Raw genomic sequence first — 19694 nt, forward strand, 5'->3', positions numbered from 1 at the left:
GAATGACTGCTTTCACTGCCCACAGTTGTTTCAGGGTTTGGACTTGCACTATACAGTATATCTGAGGTCCACCGTTTTGTTTTCTAATGTGCATAATGTGCAACAACTCCCTAAATATATTTTGAGCCAAATTATCAAGATATAATCTCAGTCAGCTTTTTATAAGGTTAATATTAACTAACATGAACAGTAAGGAGTTTGATGGTAAACTGAGTGGTAACAATAAAAATATGTTTTGCATTGAAATTGCATTGATGTTTATTTATTGAAGTTTGAAGAGAAAAGAAAAGATGTGCACAGCAAAGAGCTCCTGTTTAAGGTATTTATTCACATAATTTGCTTTTTGGTGTGTTGATTCAGGTATTTTTACGATCCAGCACCCGCCCCATTGGGCATATGGATGTGTGTCTTTTTCTTTCTTTCTTTCTTTTTTTATTTATTGAGGTTTCTCAAGGAAGATATCCACAACATTAAAACAGTTCCAGGTACCTTTACTTGAAATAGGAAAAGAACATTTCTGCACAACATCAGAAATTTTACATGATGATACATTACATTTTCTTTAGTTTTTTTCCCCATTTGTTAAGAAATACTAAGTTACTAGGTAATGTATTTTTCATTGCACTGGAAACCCAACCATAGAGTATCTTATGTCAACTCAAACTCTTCTAAACAACATTTTATTTACTCTGAAAAACTCACTTTTCAGTCTAACACTTATTTTGACATTTGACATTTAACTGATTTATACAATATATCTGACATTTGATGAACTGCACTTAATTATGTTAACCACAAGTGGATTAAAGAAATTAAATGCAGAACAACCTTCACAAGTCTTTTCTTTTTTAATAATTTTATAAATTCTGATAAATGTCAGTGGTAAAGTAGAGGTTAACCTACAGATTGTCTGAATATCATGCTTGTTTTGACAGGAAACTTGCAGCTCCAGGACCAGGCTCAGCTAAACATCATTTAGAGAATAAAAAAGTGTTTCTAAGAGAGGTGAAAGGTCTTCAGTCTCCTTCTCTCTCATAGGGAACATGACTGCTTTTCATACAAAGAAACAAATATTTAAGATGAGATTGCAGACAATTAGAGCCACTGTAGGAATGGTGTAGCCGCTCAGAGATGATGTAGCTGTGTGAGAGACAAAAACAAGAAGTATCAGGACTTTTCATGGGCTCACGCTGAATGTGATGCATTCAGTGCAGAGTCTTACCCTCAAAAACTGAGAGCGGTTGTTGGTGTGCTGAAAAGTGAAAGAAAAACTGCCATTAGAATAGACGTCATGATTGTGTTTTTGTTGCAACCAATGAATTTAAGAGTTTTATTAAAAGTAGGCCTCGACATTACAACTACTTTGTGTTCTTTATATTGGCAATTTATTCAGAAACATGAACCAAGCAAAGGTGCACACTTTCAGTTTCCCACTTTTACTTACTTCCATATTTGTCTTCTCTGTCCGTCTGATAGTATGAAGGAATATCTGTGGTGGTTCTCTGCCCATCAGTCTCACCAGTATTCTGTTTGCCCACGAGGATGACAGGTGATGTGATTGTAGTGCTGTTTGAAACGTACTGAGCCTCTCTCTTCGACTGGCGGCGGACAGAGCTGCAGACCTGCTCAAAACAAGAACCCCTCTGTATTATTTACCTAAAGTGATGATCATCTAAAATGGTTTAACCCTTAAAAAATACAAAGGAAGGCATCAGAAACTAGGGTTAATAGGTCAGAATTGATCAGTTTAATAAAATCTCGGTCATTCAAATTTATATCTCTGTATAAGTAGGATGCCTTTATCTTTTGATCTTTTGATCTTGATATGATAATGATGATATGGGATGTCAAAACGATTTGTCGTGCCAAAAACTGTTTTGGAAACCACTTCAGAATACGAAATATCCACAAAACTGAGAACAGCATACACGTTTTAGTGATGAAGTACAATGTAAAGAGTGTGAAGTGACTGCTGTGACTCACAGGTAATAATCTATGACATGAGGACACCTCACAGAGTCTCGTGACGCAGTGCAGGTAGAAAGTGGAGATCGTCTGGTTTGTGTGCTCCACAAATCTGAAGGCCTCAAAGTAGAATAGTGCCTCCTGAGACTCTCCGTTGACCTCCACCTTTGTTTTTGCGTCACGGTTACACCTTGGGTGAAAAAGAAGAAGTTCGAGGAGATAACTTGAATGTGAGTGTAAGAGTAAGTGCGGTGTATAACATACTGTGATTATATGAGACTCACCCTATGAAAAGGTCATAATAGGTACTCATAGTTGGATATGGACTTGTTGTTGCGTAGCATCTGTCTAGCAGCACATTGAACCTGTGAGGACAGATTTTAGGTGGATTTTAGGTTTGTCAGAACATGTCTGTTCTTTAGACTGTATATTAAATAGTAGGTGGAGCATCTGGGTCTGAAAAGTGAAGCCGGTGCAGAAGTGCCTTAAACCTGCCTTCTTTCTCATGGCCAGTAGGGGGCAACTCCAGTTTGCAAAAAGAAGTCCAACTCTATAGAGTCTTATGGCAAATGACCCCACTTCTTACTTTATTTATGACTTCTGTAAACATTTTCCTGATGAGTTTATGATCTCGAACTCTAGTTTCAAGTCTACACAGCATGGTGTTTATTTTAGTCACATTTAGAGTAAAATAGATAATAAAGCAGGTTGTACCAAGTGATTGACAAGTCATGCTCAGGGCTCATGAAGCTCAGCCCAAACTGTCAAACTGGGCAGTGCTGATCATATATGGATCAAGGTTTTGTTACTACATTGCCTATTTCTTGCTTAAAATGTTTTTAGAAACATAATTTAGTGTGCTTTATAGCTGTAATATGAGAAAGATACCAAAAAAACAAGATAGCGACCCCAGTAATTCCAAACTTTTCCAGGCTTTTTCCAGGCTTAAAAATGGTGGTCCACAAACCAGTGGCTATGTTGATTTATATTTGTTGCAGTCTTTATGCTAAGATAAGCTAATTTAGATCAATTCTGGCTGTTTATTCATTATGAAGTATTAATCAGGGGATTTGGCATCACAACTTTGCCCAGTGGCCACTCATGACATAGTGATGAATTTTTTTTCCCCCATAAACCACCATTTTAAAAGAGGTTTTAAAACTGTTGACAGAACATGGACTTGCAAACAAGGTCAATTATGATTCTTTTCATTATGAACTAAAAATGTTTCTGGAGTATGCGCAAGGCGAGCAATTCCTATTAGACTGAACAGGTGACATTTGTGTGTGTGTGTGGTATCTGGTGTTTACATCCATGAGCTTCATGTGTAGCGAAAACACATAAGATTGATATCAATCTTCTTTTAGTGAAGAAGCATTTTTCCCAAAGTGTCAACTATTCCTTTCAGAAGGGAATGCCTACCTGTCTGTTAGATTGGTAGCTTTAACTGCAACATAAATCTTGGTCTTCGGGCTGAGTCCTGTTTGTGGGATAATCAGCATCTCTTGGTACCGTTCATCCTGTTTCACATAAAAAGTAGGAACAAAATGAAGTCATGAAATGTTAAAAGATACATTTGGTCTGATTCTACAAGCTCAAGCAGGTCTTACTTTGTAGAGGTGCATGCTCAGGGTGCTGATGAAGCTGCCGTTGTTGTCATTTATGGCGAGACTCACACCTGACCTGTATTAAATGAGAAGAAATCCATATATATATGTTTAAAAAATTCAAATATAGAGTCCTGCTTATTTAACATGTATGGTAGGTGTTATTCTGGATGTCATACTCACACGCCCAGTTTGGTGTTGTTCAGGAGATACTGCATCGGGTAGAGGCAGGAGAACTTGTAAAGGATCTGCGGGCGATAAGTGATCATACCTGCAGAGGGGTCTACGGAGGTAACAATGCCGGAGATGTTCACGAACTGCACTTGTGAGAAGTGAGAAAAATGTCCACTTCCAACCTGATTGATTATCTGTTGAAAAAACAAGCATATCTTTCACTTTTCATAGAATGCTGTGATAAGATAAGATCTTCTGGGGAAAAAAGTAGCCAAAGCTCTTGTTAAGAATACCTCAAACTTATTATTGCAGAATGAGCTGAAACTTCCCAATGAAGAGAACCTGAATTTTAAGACTGGTGGATCAACGGCCCAGTCAGCAGTCCCAAAACACTCAGCTTTGTTGAACTGCTTATTGAGGACCATCAGAGACTCGTTGTAAAGAGCTTGGTACACTGGGCAAAGGTAGATGCTCAGGTCCATATACTCAGTGCCACACATCACAGTTATGTCCGTGTTTTCTGAAAGGGATAAAAAAAAAAAAGGTAGGACGTAAATTAACAGAGAGTAGAAATAACAATAACACAAAACAAATATAAATACAGTAAGACCTGCATGAGACCAGATGCGGATGTCTTGAAAGGTTAAGATTTGTTGTAATAAATCATGGCCACTTTAAATAGTAATTGCCAAACTTCACCCATCAACTGAGTGATGATCCTAAATGATTTTCACATGATATCCTGCAGCAGATTACAAGATAAAAACTTTTCACACCTATAGCGCCCCCTAGAGATGCAGCACAATGTGCCTCAATATCTAGGCTCAGTAATGACCCCTGAACATGTGTCAGTTTTCAGTTTGATATTTTGATGCATTCATGAGTTATTGCAACTTTTTAAAAATTGCCTATTTTGATTAAAAAAATGTCTTGTAAAACCTAAATAGACTGATGCATAAAATTTTTTTTATATTGATTGATCCTGACTGATGTTCAGGATGATTGGCCCAACAGTTGGTGAAAATAGCACTTTGATCAAATTTAGAAAAAGTTATAAAAACTGACATTTTTCAACCAGAAGGCCAATTGAATTGAAACATGAATATGGTGAAAGAATTTTGAGTCTTTTCAAATTAACTGTGAAAACATAAACTTGATTTCTAAAGCTCCACCTTAAGATCAATGTGTCTTTATTACCTGAGTAGTGGTGGAATTTGCAACCCACCTGCCGGTTATGGTGAGTTTTTTTTTTTTTGGGTTTTGCTGCACAAACAATTTTAGTGGATAAAGAAAGAATGAAAGAACAAACAAACAAAAGAATAACAATGCTGTTTGGACCCTTAATAATATACTAGCATGGTTGACTGTTAGCAGTAGTGTTTAGTGGTGTACAGAAGTGAATGAAGAAGTATCAGAAAACGCCACAAACCTGGAGGTCGGTATGTATAATGTCTGATGCATCTTTCTGGTGTCTGGGCCTCTGTCATCAGAATTAGGCCAAGCTGGCACACAAGGATGACCAGCCTCACTCGTCTGGGGTTGCACCTGTGAGAAAAAAAAGCAAAACAATGGTAATCAAAGCATGCATTATCATTTTTCCAGAGGAAGTAGTCTGAATAAAAAAATTGTCATCACACACCACAGATCAGTCTATGCAAGGACAAAGGCTGCAGAAGGTACAAAAGCGGTCACTTTTGACTGTGGTATTATGAGAAGAAAAGGGACATTTCTGGCTGGATATTGTCCTGATTTATGCATCATACATTCTCATATTAATCAGAAGAAAAATGCTAATTTCTTTTATGATGGAATTCTGGTGCATCTTCAACAAACTCTTTCCAGAGATACTTACCAGCAAACTGAGTTAAGCGTCCTTACTTTCTACAGATATCTGCCACCTTGCATATGAAGTGAAATACAACTGACACTGAATGCATTATTTTTCAGATAAATTTGATCCTGTGAATATTGTGAATCAAAACATTTTCATTCGGTTATTTATGCTGAATTGGAAAAGATGGTTAAAGTATTTGAGAGACTCACCTGTCAGTCTTCATTTTTTTGTCTGGCTCTTTGCTTCCATGTCTCTCCATTTATAGTGGCGACCAAATAACAAAAAGATGTAAGACGAAACTTATCAGACAAAAGGGCAACATGAGCTGGTCCTTAACAACAAAACATGCAGTTTCCTCAACAAAAAACGTGATTTATATGTGTTGAAGAGGCCCTATAGTTCAGATAAATGCTGGAAAAAGTACACACCCTTCAGTATTTTATATCTGTGAGTGTGAATGAGCTATTTGAACCCTGGATGTTATATCCCCAGTAGCCTGGCATTTGTGATACAAACTACAGTATAATAGGGCCACTAATTAATTTGAAGGATAAGATGAGAATACCTCATAGCAGAGGCGCTGTAAGTAGGACAAACCAGCTGTGATCCTTTAGGTCGTTCCCTAAAATGTTTATAAAGTCAGTGGTTACTACAGTTTTGATTTCCATTCCTAGTATAAATATATACTGTATGTTGTAGAGTTATAATGTCGTAGTAGATTCTAATAGACATTGTTACACTTTTCATTTTTCAGATTTTCTGTGTCACATCAGTGAAAGAGGGCTTACAGCTGTGAGATACTGGCTGCTGCTGCTGCTGCTGCTGCTGCTGCTGCAACCTTTGCTGCTGCAGGCCCCTGATCCTGACTTGCTGAAGACCCCTGAACCTTTGCTGCTGCAGGCCCCTGATCGTGATCTGCTGAAGACCCCTGAACCTTTGCTGCTGCAGCCCTCTGAGCCTCTGATGCTGCGCTGAGCCTTTGATGCTGCAGCCCCCCTGACCTTTGCTGCTGCCGCCTCCTGAACTTGTGCTGCTGCAGGCCTCTGATCCCAAGATGTTGCCGCCCTTGATCCCACGCTGCTGCAGCAGTAGTTTTGGAGATATTGTCAGATAAACCCAGCTGTACTTTTTAACTTCTTAGCCACACTGAAATCGATTCATAATCCCCAGGGAATTAAGCATTTCAGTATCACTTCATTTTTCCTGTTGTATCACCAGAAGGCTGACATTTTTGATTTTGTGTGAAATTTCTCAAAAACTATTGGATGGATTGCCATCAAATATGGTACTGATATTCAAGGGTGAGGCTGAATTTTAATGATTTTGTTGACCGTCTGACTCCTCATCTTGCAGGTCAAAGTTTTCAGTTAATCAGGGGAATATCTTAACATGATAAGATAAGATATATCTGCACATAGAATGATGTCTCCAGATGATTTACTCTAATGACTTTTTTGTGGTGCTACTAGGAGGTTGAAAACTTTGACCCAAGGCCTGTCGATCAGACATACTGTCAAGATTGGGTACAATTTCAGGAGCCACTTTAGGACATTTACCTTTTCAATTTTTGTTGTGGTAGCAGATATTATCAAATAAATTTGTAATGAATGAAATAACCAAAAATCTAATTATATATAGTCAACCCAGAGCTTTTGTGACAAACAATTGCAGTCAAGCACAGTTAAACAGGGCAGTATGTTAGCCGTGTGGAATATATATTTTAATGCAATTCAAATTAAATCATTAAAATCGCTATGGAGATACAATAAAATCTTGTTTAGATCTCTACATAAGTGTCCAACTTGACTTATATTAGCCAAGTTTTCATCAATAACATCAACATGTTAGATTTCTCTGATTACCTGTGTTCAACCATACATAAGAGACAAACAAAATTTTAATGTTTACTTTAATGGTGTGTTTTATCAAAGAATAAAGCACAAGCACTTTTCATTCTCATCGAAAACATTTTAAAAATACACCATTTCTAATAATGACATTAAATACTTCAATATGACTCTGACAACAGAATTGAAACTAACAATTATAATACACAATTTTTGTACAGATCTCGTGCCCTCATCTCCACTTTGACAAGCTATGTGATTCATAATGATTATAAAGTTGCAAACCTAAATTAATGCTGAGACCTCGGTACAATGTTGGTTGTAAAATGGAAAAGCTAATATAGTAGTATGACAGTATGATATTCCTGACTATTGTTTCTTATGACTTGTTTTACTATCTCTGCAGTGTAACGGGTGTGCTTTGTAGATGATGAAGTGTTAAACTGGCAGTTCGGGAGATGAGTGAAGGGACTCCACTCTCAGTCAGTTACTGAATGAGTGTTTTTCTCCGTCTGATGTACAACGCAAAGTAAATGGCCATGGCGACGAGGAGAATAGCGAGGATGACGATGCAGACGATCACAGCCACCACAGGGCTGCTGTAGTTACTCTCAGGTGACGTGGCTGTGTGAGCAGGGAAGAAGAAAAGCACAAAGACACAAAGATATCATACTTCATGGGTATATTAATTAATGTTGCTAATTACTGAATGAGCAATTAGTGACGAAGAAAACAGTCCATAATTTGCCATAACAGTACATTAAGAACATCATATAATGCAGATTCTTACTGTGAGAAGCCGAGAAAGGTTGAGCCTCTCCTAAAAAAATGAGCCAAAATTATAGTCAGTAATTGTCAGGATACACTTTTTCTGAAATTATTGTTATTAAACAAACAAATATTGACATTCATTGACATTTTTGAAAATGCCAGCAGTAGTTCTGTCCAACACGGACCTGAAATTTTATAATTTTAGGGTCAGTGCCACTTGTTCTTCGGTGTTTTTGACGGTACAAAGGCCAAATGCCAGGGCAGCAAGGCCATAAAGTAAAACAATTATTTTCTACTTCTACGGAAATAATGTACATATTAACTAACTTACAAAATAGTGTATATGTAATGAGTTAGGTCTCAGAATTACCACTGAATAATAATGAGAACATTTCTCATTAATTTGAGATAATAAGTCATTATTATGATAAACTTTGTCATTATAATGACTTAGAGGATCTTTTGGTTTCCATCGCATTTGTGGTAGTGGGTTTCCATTGAAAAAGACAACTCATCCAGTAGTACAATGAGGAAGAGATAAGTGTATTTAGTGTGGATCTTTGTCACTGTTAACAGAGACTTCAGTCTGCAGTGTAAACCACAGAATTGTAGATTAACATCAGACTTGACGATCAAAGAAAGTCACATCGACACTTCTGTCCATATTCACAGGCTCCCTGTCTCGTCCTGACCGCTCTGTCTCGCCACACTTACATATTCCAGCAGTTTTCCAGCTGTTCATACCAGGTTTAAAATCAAAAACAGAGCCAAGAGGAAGAACAGAAGTCTATGTTTTTTCTCAGACCACCTGAATCACCTTATGCTTAAAGGTTATTATGGAAAAAAATAACTGCCTACCCCAGCTTTAACCAAACCTTAACGACAGAGTTGAGGGCATGGGCAAACAACCTATTTTATAATTTAAAAACTTGCTTATTGTACATCTCATATTTTTCTGATAATTATTCTTCTATCAAAAAAAGACCAATCCTGTTTATTTACATATATTAAGTTATTCATCAGGTTTAAGAATCTCCAGTCAGATTGAATTAACTAAACGAATTGAAATTTGGTAATATTGTTCACTTAAGCATTTGTATCTTTATTTGCCATATAAAATGTTGTTGTGCTAAGATGTAGGAATATCTTTGTTTGTTATAATTAGCCTTAAAGACGCACCAACGGTCTGTTTTCCCACAACAATGGCAGGTGAGGTGACTGTAGCGTTGGCCGACACTCCACCGGACTCTCTCTTTCTCCTTGCTCGGGGAGCCTCACAGTCCTGTTCAAAATTAAAGAAAGGCAATCAAGACTCTGATGTATGAATTAACTACAGTGCCTGTTTGTGAACCATGGTGTCTACTCACGGGCAATAATCCACGACACGCGGACACCTCACAGAGTCTGGTGACGCAGTGCAGGTAGAAAGTGGAAACTGTCTGATTTTTGTGCTCCACAAATCTGAAGGCCTCAAAGGAGAAATACGCTGTCTGAGATTCCCCATTCACCTCCACCTTAGTTTGTGCGTCACGGTTACACCTTGGGTGAAGAAAAGATGGATAGTGTGACTGCACATGGTGAAGAACAAAGAGCTTGGGGTTGTATGTCAGAGTGAATTGACTGTATTATGTACTGTGGTTGTGTATACAAGACTCACCCTATGAAAAGGTCATAATAGGTGTTCATCATGGGATACGGACTTGTTGTTGCATAGCATCTGTCCAGCAGCACGTTGAATCTGCGAGGACAGACAGGTAGATTTTAAATGTCTTTTCTTATTAAAGAAATAGTTTGGATTATTTGAAGTGGGGTTGCACAAATCACTTATCCATAGTCAGTGTATTACTTACAGTACATGATAGTCAACACGTTTCCAGTTTGGAAAAGCAAAGAGGAGCACCATCACGGAAGCTAAGCAATGCACTGCAGTGAACAAAAGGTCCACCTATAAAGATCAATATCAGTTTAAGTGTACTCTATATTTAGAATAATTTCACAGCTTGACTTTGCTGTTATACAGCCTATTACAATGGGAAAATGCAGTTATATAAGCCAAACATTGCTCTCTCCAAACCAACTAAACTCCTGCCTCAACCTGTAAGCTTGTCCGTGTCATTGCATGACTTTGGGTCTTGAAAGGATAGTTCAGATTCACCAAAGTCACACAATAACTCAAACAAATTAAGCAATCAGCAGCAGAAGCTGAGTGATTACTGTGTTCTGCAATGTAATATTATTGATTTCACCTGCTGAGTTTGGTTTGTTTGGAGAGTGCAATATTTGGCTCCTGTAACAGCGGTTTCCCATCAGAGAAGGCTGTCTGATGGCAAAGTAAAGCAGTGAAAATGCCTTAATATAGGGTTCACCTAAACTGATTCTGATTATTTTATTTATTTATTTATTTATTTATTTATTTAGCTGGCCTTTTTTAAAATACCTTTAGTTGCTGGTGCATCCTGGTGCCCCTCCCTGCCTCTCCAAAATGTACTGTAGGCAATATACTGACTATCGATAAGTACCCTGCTCACTATAAAGTAACCTGCAAACTGTCAAAACTTAAATACCTTTCTGTTAGATTGGTAGCTTTAACTGCAACATAAATCTTGGTCTTGAGGTTGAGTCCAGCTTGTGGGATAATCAGCATCTCTTGGTACCCTTCATCCTGTTTCACAGAAAAGCAAGAAAAAAAATGAACTTATAAAATGTCAAAAAAAAAAAAAAAAATACACTCTGATTCTACAAGCTTGAGCAGGTCTTACTTTGTAGAGGTGCATGCTCAGGGTGCTGATGAAGCTGCCGTTGTTGTCATTTATGGCGAGACTCACACCTGACCTGTATTAAATGAGAAGAAATTCATATATGTGTGCATTAAAAACTTGAATGAATCAAAATGTGGAATGAGTCCTGCATATCTCACATGCAGTGTAGGTGTCATGGTACGTGTCCACAGTTACCTTTTTTCGACATGATGGTTCATCTCACTTCTTGCATTGCCTATTAGCAATAACATGGTCTACACTCTTCTACAACCTTGCAAATACTATTGGCTGCATCTGATTGGACAAGCGCTCACTCGTGCACTTTCTGCCCCAGATTTCAAACTGGACCAACATGGCGGCTTGGAAACTTTCATGAAAATAGTCAGGTAGGAAGCCATGCTTTGTTGCATTTAGGAATTCAAGAAATACACTTATTCAATTCAACACTGTCTGAGAAAAAACAAAAAAACAGTTAAACTTATAACAGACCATTATTTGTTAAAAAAAATTGACTTTCATTGTTTTTTTTAACTGTCCTTTCTTAACTTTCCTTTTTCTTCCTGAACTTGTTTTATACAAATTTTGTTAATGTAAGTTCTTTGATAAGTAATGAAGAGAAAAAAAAATAATTTTTGGTGGGAATTAAACCGTGCAGTTTCTGAATCTGTCTTCATTTTAGAATGAAAATGGTTTTCCAGAGGCGGTGACTCGCTCTGGACACCCCTGAAAGTAGCCTAGACCCAGCCAACATGATGCCCTGTCTCTTGAAATCCACCATGGCACTACCAGAATGCAGTGCACGGCTGCTTACATGGACAACGAATGGCAAGTGTGGAAATGACGGATCCTGTGGACACGCACCTTGATTCCAGGTGTCACATGACATACTCACACGCCCAGTTGGGTGTTGTTCAGGAGATACTGCATCGGGTAGAGGCAGGAGAACTTGTACAGGATCTGTGGGCGGTAGGTGATCATGCCTGCAGCAGGGTCTACAGAGGTAACGGTGCCCGAGATGTTGACATACTGGACATTTGAGAAGTCAGAGAACTCTCCACTCCCAACCTGATCGATTATCTGTTCAAAAAATAAATGCAAATTTCACTGAAATCAGCTTAAATTAGGTATATTCTTTGATGCAGAAATTCAAGATCCAGTCCTTGGTTTTCATATAATGCTATTACACTCCATCAAAATGTACCAAAGTGAATTTGGAGCATATGGCATTATGGATTTTGTACTCTTCTAATATCCTTATGTACTGAACAAGGCAGACGACAGCCTATATATAATTTGTGTTTATGACATTTTACATAAAACATTAAATGCATTGAAATTACATCCTCATGTAGACCAGATTTCACCCACCAGGGAAATGAATTTGGAGGAATGCCTTCATACTTTTCAATATCATCTCTATTTCCATCTATAACTGAAGAAATTCTGAAAACGATTGAACAAATTTGTGTTTTATGACACATTGATGTTGTTATGATGTTGTATCTCATCTGGTTGAAAAGAGGGTGAAAGGTCTTACATGTTCAGACTGGGTACCAACCAGTTTTAACTATAAATCAACGTTGGTGCTCACTATAAATCTGAGGGTACAAAAGCTCCTTAATTGATCTACACTTTTAAAACAGTAGGTAAAGCTGCTGTGAAGAATACCTTAAACCTATTATTGCAGGATGAGAGGGAGCTTTCATTTATAGGGAATCTGAATTTTAAGACCGGCGGATCAACGGTCCAGTCAGCGGTCCCGAAACAGTCAGGTCTGTTGAACTCATTGTTGAGGACCATCAGAGACTCGTTGTAAAGAGCTTGGTACACTGGGCAAAGGTAGATGCTCAGGTCCATATACTCAGTGCCACACATCACAGTTATGTCTTCATTTTCTAAGAAAGACAAAAAAAAAAGAAAGGATGGCAATCGACAGAAATCAAAGTGTGAAAACACCTGAAGATCATATCAGAGAAAATGCCACAAACCTGGAGGTCTGTTCGTAGTGCTAATAATGCAGGCGTCTGGTATCTGGGCCTCAGTCCTCAGAATGAGGCCAAGCTGGCACACAAGGATGACCAGCCTCATTGTTCTGAGCGCGGACCTGTGAGAAAAAAGCACAACAATGGAAACTGAAGCATGCATCATCTTGTTTCAAGAGGAAAGTGCTTTGTAAGAAAACTTTTCAAAAATGGCCAAATTTTTTGACGTCAAAGACAACAGATCAAACTTCCTGTAAATGAGGGCAAAGCCAACAAAGGTGATAGAGTTATCTAAACCCATTATACAACTAACAGCATCAGTCACTTGAAAGAAAAAGGCGGGATGTTCTTCAAACTGGGCTGTGATCTATGCATTGTCATGTTTAATTAAATTACTAACATCCTTTAATTCAGTTGCATCTTTGAAATACATTTTTTAAAGACACAGTTGATGAAAATACATTCATAAACACATCCTTAAAAATAGATTTAGAATGGATAAAGACCCTCAGATTATACTATCATAAGTCAGCTTTGGTTTGAAGACCAAATAAATCCATCTCTTCTTCTTCTTCTCTTCATCGTTGATATAGTTTAAAAAAAATGCACTAATTCAAATATTTTCTATAATGTAGAGTCATTTCATTCAATGTATTATAAAAGTAGTATTAATGTAGCATAACATATTTTACAAAAGTATTAAACTGCAAGAAAAAGAGTTGATAATGTTATTGTAGAAGGGACTCACCTGTAAGTCTTCATTTTGTGCCTCACTATCGGCCACCAGATCTCGCCATTTATACTGTCGCCCCCACAGGGGCGTGTGAGGCAGCATCCAGACAATAGTGTAACACGAGCTGGGCCTCTTACATCTTCTTTTTCTGAATATTTTCCTGTACATACGTTTTGATCTAAATAACAATTCATCTATAATACATTTGTTTTTCACGCAGTTCAAGGTGTCAACTCTAGTTCAACTGGTAGTTTCTGAGGCTTCTTTGAAACTCTGTACTGCTAATAACAAATGTTTGTTTCTATGTATACATCTGCAAAGTTTAATATGTCTCTAATATGTTTTTTATATTTTCTTTTACACTTGAGCTTCACAAGTTATTTGTCACTTAATGGAAATAACAGATGAGGATTTATGAATCTGCATTTACCATTATTGTATTATTTAAATCATTATCTACACTGGATTTAAATATTGACAGTTAAATGTAAAAGAATAATTAAAATATGTCACAAAAACAATACAAACAACATGTACAAGACTGTATACAACTTTTTACTGCCTATTACATTTATTTGTTGTATATTTATATGACTTCTTACAGTCTATTCTATTACTGTTATATACAGGGTGTCCACAAAATCTCTTTATAATTTAAAAAACTTATTACAAAAGCAATTGATGAGATATGTTAATCAGATTTGTTCTATGTGCTCAATGGTTATCAAAGTTTTTAATCACATTCATGCTTCACACATGAAGCAAAAGATCACTGATGCCACGATTGATGAGGCTATGCTACAGCGAACATGGCAAGAAATCGAGTACCGTCTTGACGTGCTTCGTGCAACCAATATTGCCCATATAGAGGTGTATTAAATGAGGCAAAAAACCCTTCAATATCTACTTTTCATTTTGTAATCATTTCCACAGATTTTTTTCTTTTGTTATTTTGATTCTTGTTCTTCTTTTTCCAGCTAAAGTTTTTCACATGATTGGACCAGACTGACAATAAACATCTTGATTCTTGAATTTTGACAAAAAGTGTGAGTGTTTTCAATGATACCCAGCCTGATTTTGATCTTATTTGTCAGTTCATGCCATATGTCTGCAGCTTGGTTGTATTATTAATGTGATGGTGTTGATCTCAGCAGAGGGATTTTATTTTGGCTCCTCAATGAGGTCAGACAGAAAACTCCACTACAGGAACTGCCTGCTGGCCAGCATGTTATTTAAAGCCAGATACTGAAACTGGGTGCTTTTCCTCGAGAGATGAACAAGCTTCCTGATAAGATTACATTTGTTAATAGTATTAGTATTAGTAATTGTATTATTAGTATAGTTTACACTTACACCTGGTGATTTGTTTCTTGGATATATTAAAGAGGAAGTGGACAGTATAGTGAGTTATCCTGTGGGTTATCAGGATTTTGTGTCCCAAAGTCACTGGAAAAAATCATACAGAAATTTAGTGGAATCTAATCTAAACTAATCTTTTCTCATCGACTTGATGTATATAGAAGTTCCATTTATCCATGTTAATTAAGCTTAAAATTGCTCATATATTTCAGAACACTTCTGAACTTATTAACACAAGTTCTTCTACCTTGAAGACTTTTGACTTGAGTGGATGTACTACACAGAGTTCAATCAACAATTTAAGTTTCTAAAGAAATTTTTTTTTTTCAAACTTGGGAAAAAAATGTAAATGTTTGTTTGCGGTGTTCATCAGCGTGACTGAAGAGTTGTTGGTTCAGCTTGATATCTTATTCTTGTTCAACATGTTTACTCAAATACAACAAATTGATAGAAATTCTAGAGAAGTTTATTTGTTTTAAATCATTACAAAATTACCTCTATCTATCTAGCTTGTCTTTTTGAAGTCAGTCAACTTGAAACACTGATGCAGCCCCGACACTTACTTTTGAAAGGTAAAAATTGTGCTGGATTATTTTCATTGCCTCTAAATCTGTCCATTATTTTCTTGAATGATTGATTAGTTGTTTGGTGAATAAAACATTAGGTGGGAAAGGTGGAAAATGTCTTCAAGTGTTTTCCAAAGCCCAAGATGACATCTTCAAATGTCTTCAAATGTCTTGTTTTCACCACAATCCAAAGATACCCAATTTACTGTTATAGTGTAAAGTAAAGGAACCAGAAATTTAAGATGCTGATCATTTTTATTTTTTTTCTTAAAAAAAATACTCAAAGATCAATAGTTTGTGTTTATGACATTGCAGTTCAAAGTTATTTTTACAGTCTTTCAAACACAAAATTGTGCAATCCTTTTTTTTTATTTCATTTTACTGGAATAAAAATGTTTGCATGCAGGCATCAGAATGGCTTGACTTCCTGTTGCCCCATTTACAGGAGTCAGCTTGAAACTTCCAGTAATGCATTAGCAATCACCTCACTGGCATAAGATGCAAGCTTAATGGCTGGTGATAATGTTGTACAATGGAAAAACACCGTCTTGGGCATCGTCAGGGAGAGCGTCACATAGGAAACCATAATATACACATCAACAATGTTTTATTTTTCATTGGCCTGTAAAAGAGCAGGATTAGTGATCTGATCACAAGTGTTCTCTTTTGAGATCTTCAGATGCGATAAGAGCCTCGTTATTGTTCGTCAGAGTGTGACTTTTGTAATGGATCAGTTTTTGTTATGGCCTCAAGCTGTTAACTGTAAATAGAAATTTTCAGTGCTGTTTTGTACAGTCGGAGTACAAAAAGACACACCTATCTGAGAGAATTCCAGCCTTTTATGAAGCATCATGACATGAAAGGGACTCCTGGGTATAACTTGGGTCCCTAAAGAGCAGCACCACAATACACCATGAGGATACAGCCTGAAAAAGGTGCCTGTTAGATTACTTTAGACGTATCCAATGTCAAATGCCACTTTTAATCTCTCCTTTGTTGTCTAAATAAGCATTTGTCTGCAAGCTATGCCATCAGTGTTACCGAGGGCACTTTTCTTCAAAACTTGGACCCAAAAGCAGTAAATGTGGTCACCCCTGGGAAGTAATAACTCGATACAGGCCTGTGGCAGATTTGGGTCAGGATTCTTGATCAAAAACACAAATGTTCTGTTCTAAAATGGAGTGGATGCCATCAGTGTTTGCAACAGGTCCTTTAAAACACCAGTATGCAGGATTTAATGGCATCTCCTGGTGAGTGTGCAGATTGCAACCAGTTCTCCTCGCTCTCTTCCAAGCGTAAAGGAGAAATTACGGTGGCCATGAAAAACTTAAGAGGCCGACTCCAGAGCCAGTGTGTGGTTTGTCCACACTCGGCTATTGACGAAACATGGCCGTGCAACATGGCAGACCGAAACCAATGAAAACAGAATGATTCTTATTTTTTTTTTTCAGGTGATCATACACTAATGAAAATATACTAAGGATAATATTGTATGCTATTGCTACCATATTCTTCCATAAATCAGTCTTACGCACAGTTACCATCCAGTCAGTTAACAATATATTCCAACAGAAACACAGGGCATTGAGTACTTGCATTAAGAAAGAAAAGCCTCTAAGATAGGGTGATGCTGTAACCCTGACATGTTGTTGAGGAATGAAAACTTTGCCAATGAAACCAAAAGTATGTATTGTGAGCTTTGCTGGGATACATGGATCTCAGGTTTTATCACAGATATATCAGTATCGGTGTTAGTAAACACGTCTGTAAATAAGCAGGCCTAGTTTTAGTTAGTTTCAGTTGAATTTTAGTTTTATGGGACTATTGCTTGGCTTTGGCAACCAGAGGAAGACATGCACAAAAGAAGCACAACTGAGGCTCATTTTTGTACTTTCTACTTTCTGCACAAAAATGTCCTCCTTCTCCGTTTTAACTGGCCAGTGTAGTACTTACTGTAACATTGGCTGGGAAAATGTAAACACAGTTTCATCTTATTTCAAGGATATTCCGGCCCAGTCACAAGCATTAAGAATAGTCAGTCTTCACGCTGATGGTCTTGTTTGCTTACGTGATTCATATACAGGCATCGGTATTAAATTGAGATTGTTTCATAACCAGTTAAAAACTCCTTTTTTTTCCAAAACAGCAAGTCTATCACGGAGCATATCTAAGTACAGGAAACAGGAAAGGAGAAAGCTGGCCGAGGTTCTGCTGGGTACCAAGCTTGCTGATTGAAGCACAAAAGCAAAAAGGGTCTGGGCTCAGGAAATGGTCAATTATCAGCTTCTCTCGGCGTTACGAATGTTTATAATGTGTTTTAGCTCTTTGTTTAACTGTCCAGCAACTTTGCTGTTTTGGTTTACTCTCACTGTTCTCATGGCACTGCTTTTAAAAACAAACAAAACAAAACAGAGCACTAATGATGATACACTGATTTTGAATTTTTCCTTTTTTTTTTTCAAGCTGAGTGCCATTTAGTCCCATTACACTGGAGAGAGGGCAGAGATCCCTATGGCCAATATCTCCAAAACTCTACATCTCTTACCCAAAAAAATCTAGATGGATAAATAGCACTAATGCAACAAATAACAACAAGAACAAGTCAGCTCCTCAATAAGAGCAGTAGTCAACATAACAGTACTAGTCAGATAGAGATGAAGTAAAAAATGAAGCTAGGTAAATAAAATAAAGCATACTTACACTATATAAATATTAAAATGAGGATTTTTTGTAAGTTATTGGTCATAGCAGGTGACAGTCATTAACCACTGTAAGCGAGTAGAAGTTAGTGACAAAATGTGCACCATTTCTCCCTCATTTTAATCTCTGTGAAATGTGGCTATTTTTCTGAGATAACCACGAAGAAAATTGGGATCTTGTTCTGTATAATTGTGCACGATAAGTTTTACGTCATTATCAGCACAGGACAGGGGTAGTGTTTAGTTAATGACTCAGCTTTACTTTATCAACATGCATCCATGCCAGGGCACCGCACACAACACTCTCATGGGTCCAGAAATGTGACTCACACACATGTGAGCAATAATAGACTCTGTATACACTCAATAGGACACATGCATCTATGGATGTTTACACTGAAACATGAATGGTGAGTCTCAGAGGACAAAACAGGTGTCTTGTCTCTATAGACTTGCGAATGTAAAGGTAATTCGATGTGCACCCACTAAAAGGCCTCTTGGGAATATCGCAGTGAAAATACCTTTTATAACAGCCTAAATTACATAACACATTGCCACGGTGAACACCCAACGTTCTTATAAGATCTGACACTTCCACTCTAAACAATGTGTGCAGGCATGAAACAACCTTTTCACATTCAGACCTGCTGACTGCATCAGCACCAAAAGCTCAAAAAATTAATGTGACATTAATAAATTACTGTTTTTACATCAAAATGCTTTAAAATAAATCACAGTTGATGTGTTGTTTACTATTATGTGTTACATATTATTGCTATCAATGACATTTTCTACATTTTTGCTTTTATTTTATTCTATTAGTATTCATGCACTTTTTGTATATATTTATATAATATATAATACTTGCTCAATCCATCTTTTCAGATCTTATTTTTCTTTACTTTTTTAGCATTACAAGGTCAAATTTAACAAGACAGTATTGAATTGTTTTAGCTTACAGTAGCAGTCTTTTCAACAACAGCTATTGACTGTAATTAGACCACACTAGACGCTGAGTCACACTGTCAAATACAGGAGACGCCCTTTTTTTAAAAAAAAAAGTCACATCAGGACACAACCCTTGCACACAGTAAACCAATCCAGAGTTTGTTATAAAACTTGATGAGCTGTGACCCATTTTGTTTGTTTGTTTTGGGGAATCCACCCTAATCTCCTTATCTTTTCTCACATGAATATGTGGTGTGGCACTGCAGACTGTGTGTTTTTTTTTTGAGAGGTTAAAGTCAACATATCCGTGTCCTTGATGCTTCTAAAATGACTCACTGGGTTTTAACCTGGCACTCATAGGTGTGGTTAAGTTTTCACTTTTTTCCCAGAGTCTGATTCTACTTGACCTCTCCTTCCTCAGTGGTGGAGGAGTACTCATCCTTGACTCTA

At 37.2% G+C, this 19694-nt stretch overlaps 2 protein-coding genes and 2 long non-coding RNA genes across 4 annotated transcripts; all 4 read right to left on the minus strand.

Annotated features, from left to right (window-relative positions):
* Nucleotides 1–762: 762 nt before the first annotated feature.
* LOC146328937 (uncharacterized) lies at nucleotides 763–1616 on the minus strand. The gene is made up of 3 exons (XR_014769948.1): nucleotides 1445–1616; nucleotides 1223–1252; nucleotides 763–1140 (listed from the first exon to the last, which is right to left on the minus strand). It is a non-coding gene; the product is annotated as an uncharacterized LOC146328937 (long non-coding RNA).
* Nucleotides 1617–1999: 383 nt separating this feature from the next.
* On the minus strand, nucleotides 2000–3485 carry LOC146328938 (uncharacterized). The gene is made up of 3 exons (XR_014769949.1): nucleotides 3388–3485; nucleotides 2250–2330; nucleotides 2000–2155 (listed from the first exon to the last, which is right to left on the minus strand). It is a non-coding gene; the product is annotated as an uncharacterized LOC146328938 (long non-coding RNA).
* Nucleotides 3486–3560: 75 nt separating this feature from the next.
* LOC146328939 (zona pellucida-like domain-containing protein 1) lies at nucleotides 3561–5803 on the minus strand. Its single transcript, XM_084716721.1, has 5 exons — nucleotides 5790–5803; nucleotides 5176–5291; nucleotides 4040–4266; nucleotides 3756–3940; nucleotides 3561–3648 (listed from the first exon to the last, which is right to left on the minus strand). The coding sequence occupies exons 1-5, from the start codon at nucleotides 5801–5803 to the stop codon at nucleotides 3561–3563; spliced, it is 630 nt and encodes a 209-aa protein (XP_084572847.1).
* Nucleotides 5804–7472: 1669 nt separating this feature from the next.
* LOC146328940 (zona pellucida-like domain-containing protein 1) lies at nucleotides 7473–13782 on the minus strand. Its single transcript, XM_084716583.1, has 11 exons — nucleotides 13688–13782; nucleotides 12946–13061; nucleotides 12626–12852; nucleotides 11850–12034; nucleotides 10958–11030; nucleotides 10763–10860; nucleotides 9856–9936; nucleotides 9566–9737; nucleotides 9378–9480; nucleotides 8218–8247; nucleotides 7473–8051 (listed from the first exon to the last, which is right to left on the minus strand). Exons 1-11 carry the CDS (start codon nucleotides 13699–13701, stop codon nucleotides 7915–7917), a joined length of 1236 nt encoding a protein of 411 aa, XP_084572709.1. The 5' UTR covers nucleotides 13702–13782; the 3' UTR covers nucleotides 7473–7914.
* Between the last annotated feature and the right edge of the window lie 5912 nt (nucleotides 13783–19694).

Source organism: Lutjanus erythropterus, chromosome 4 (assembly GCF_056507025.1).
Source record: "Lutjanus erythropterus isolate fLutEry1 chromosome 4, fLutEry1.hap2, whole genome shotgun sequence".
NCBI classification, from domain to species: Eukaryota; Metazoa; Chordata; class Actinopteri; order Lutjaniformes; family Lutjanidae; genus Lutjanus; species Lutjanus erythropterus.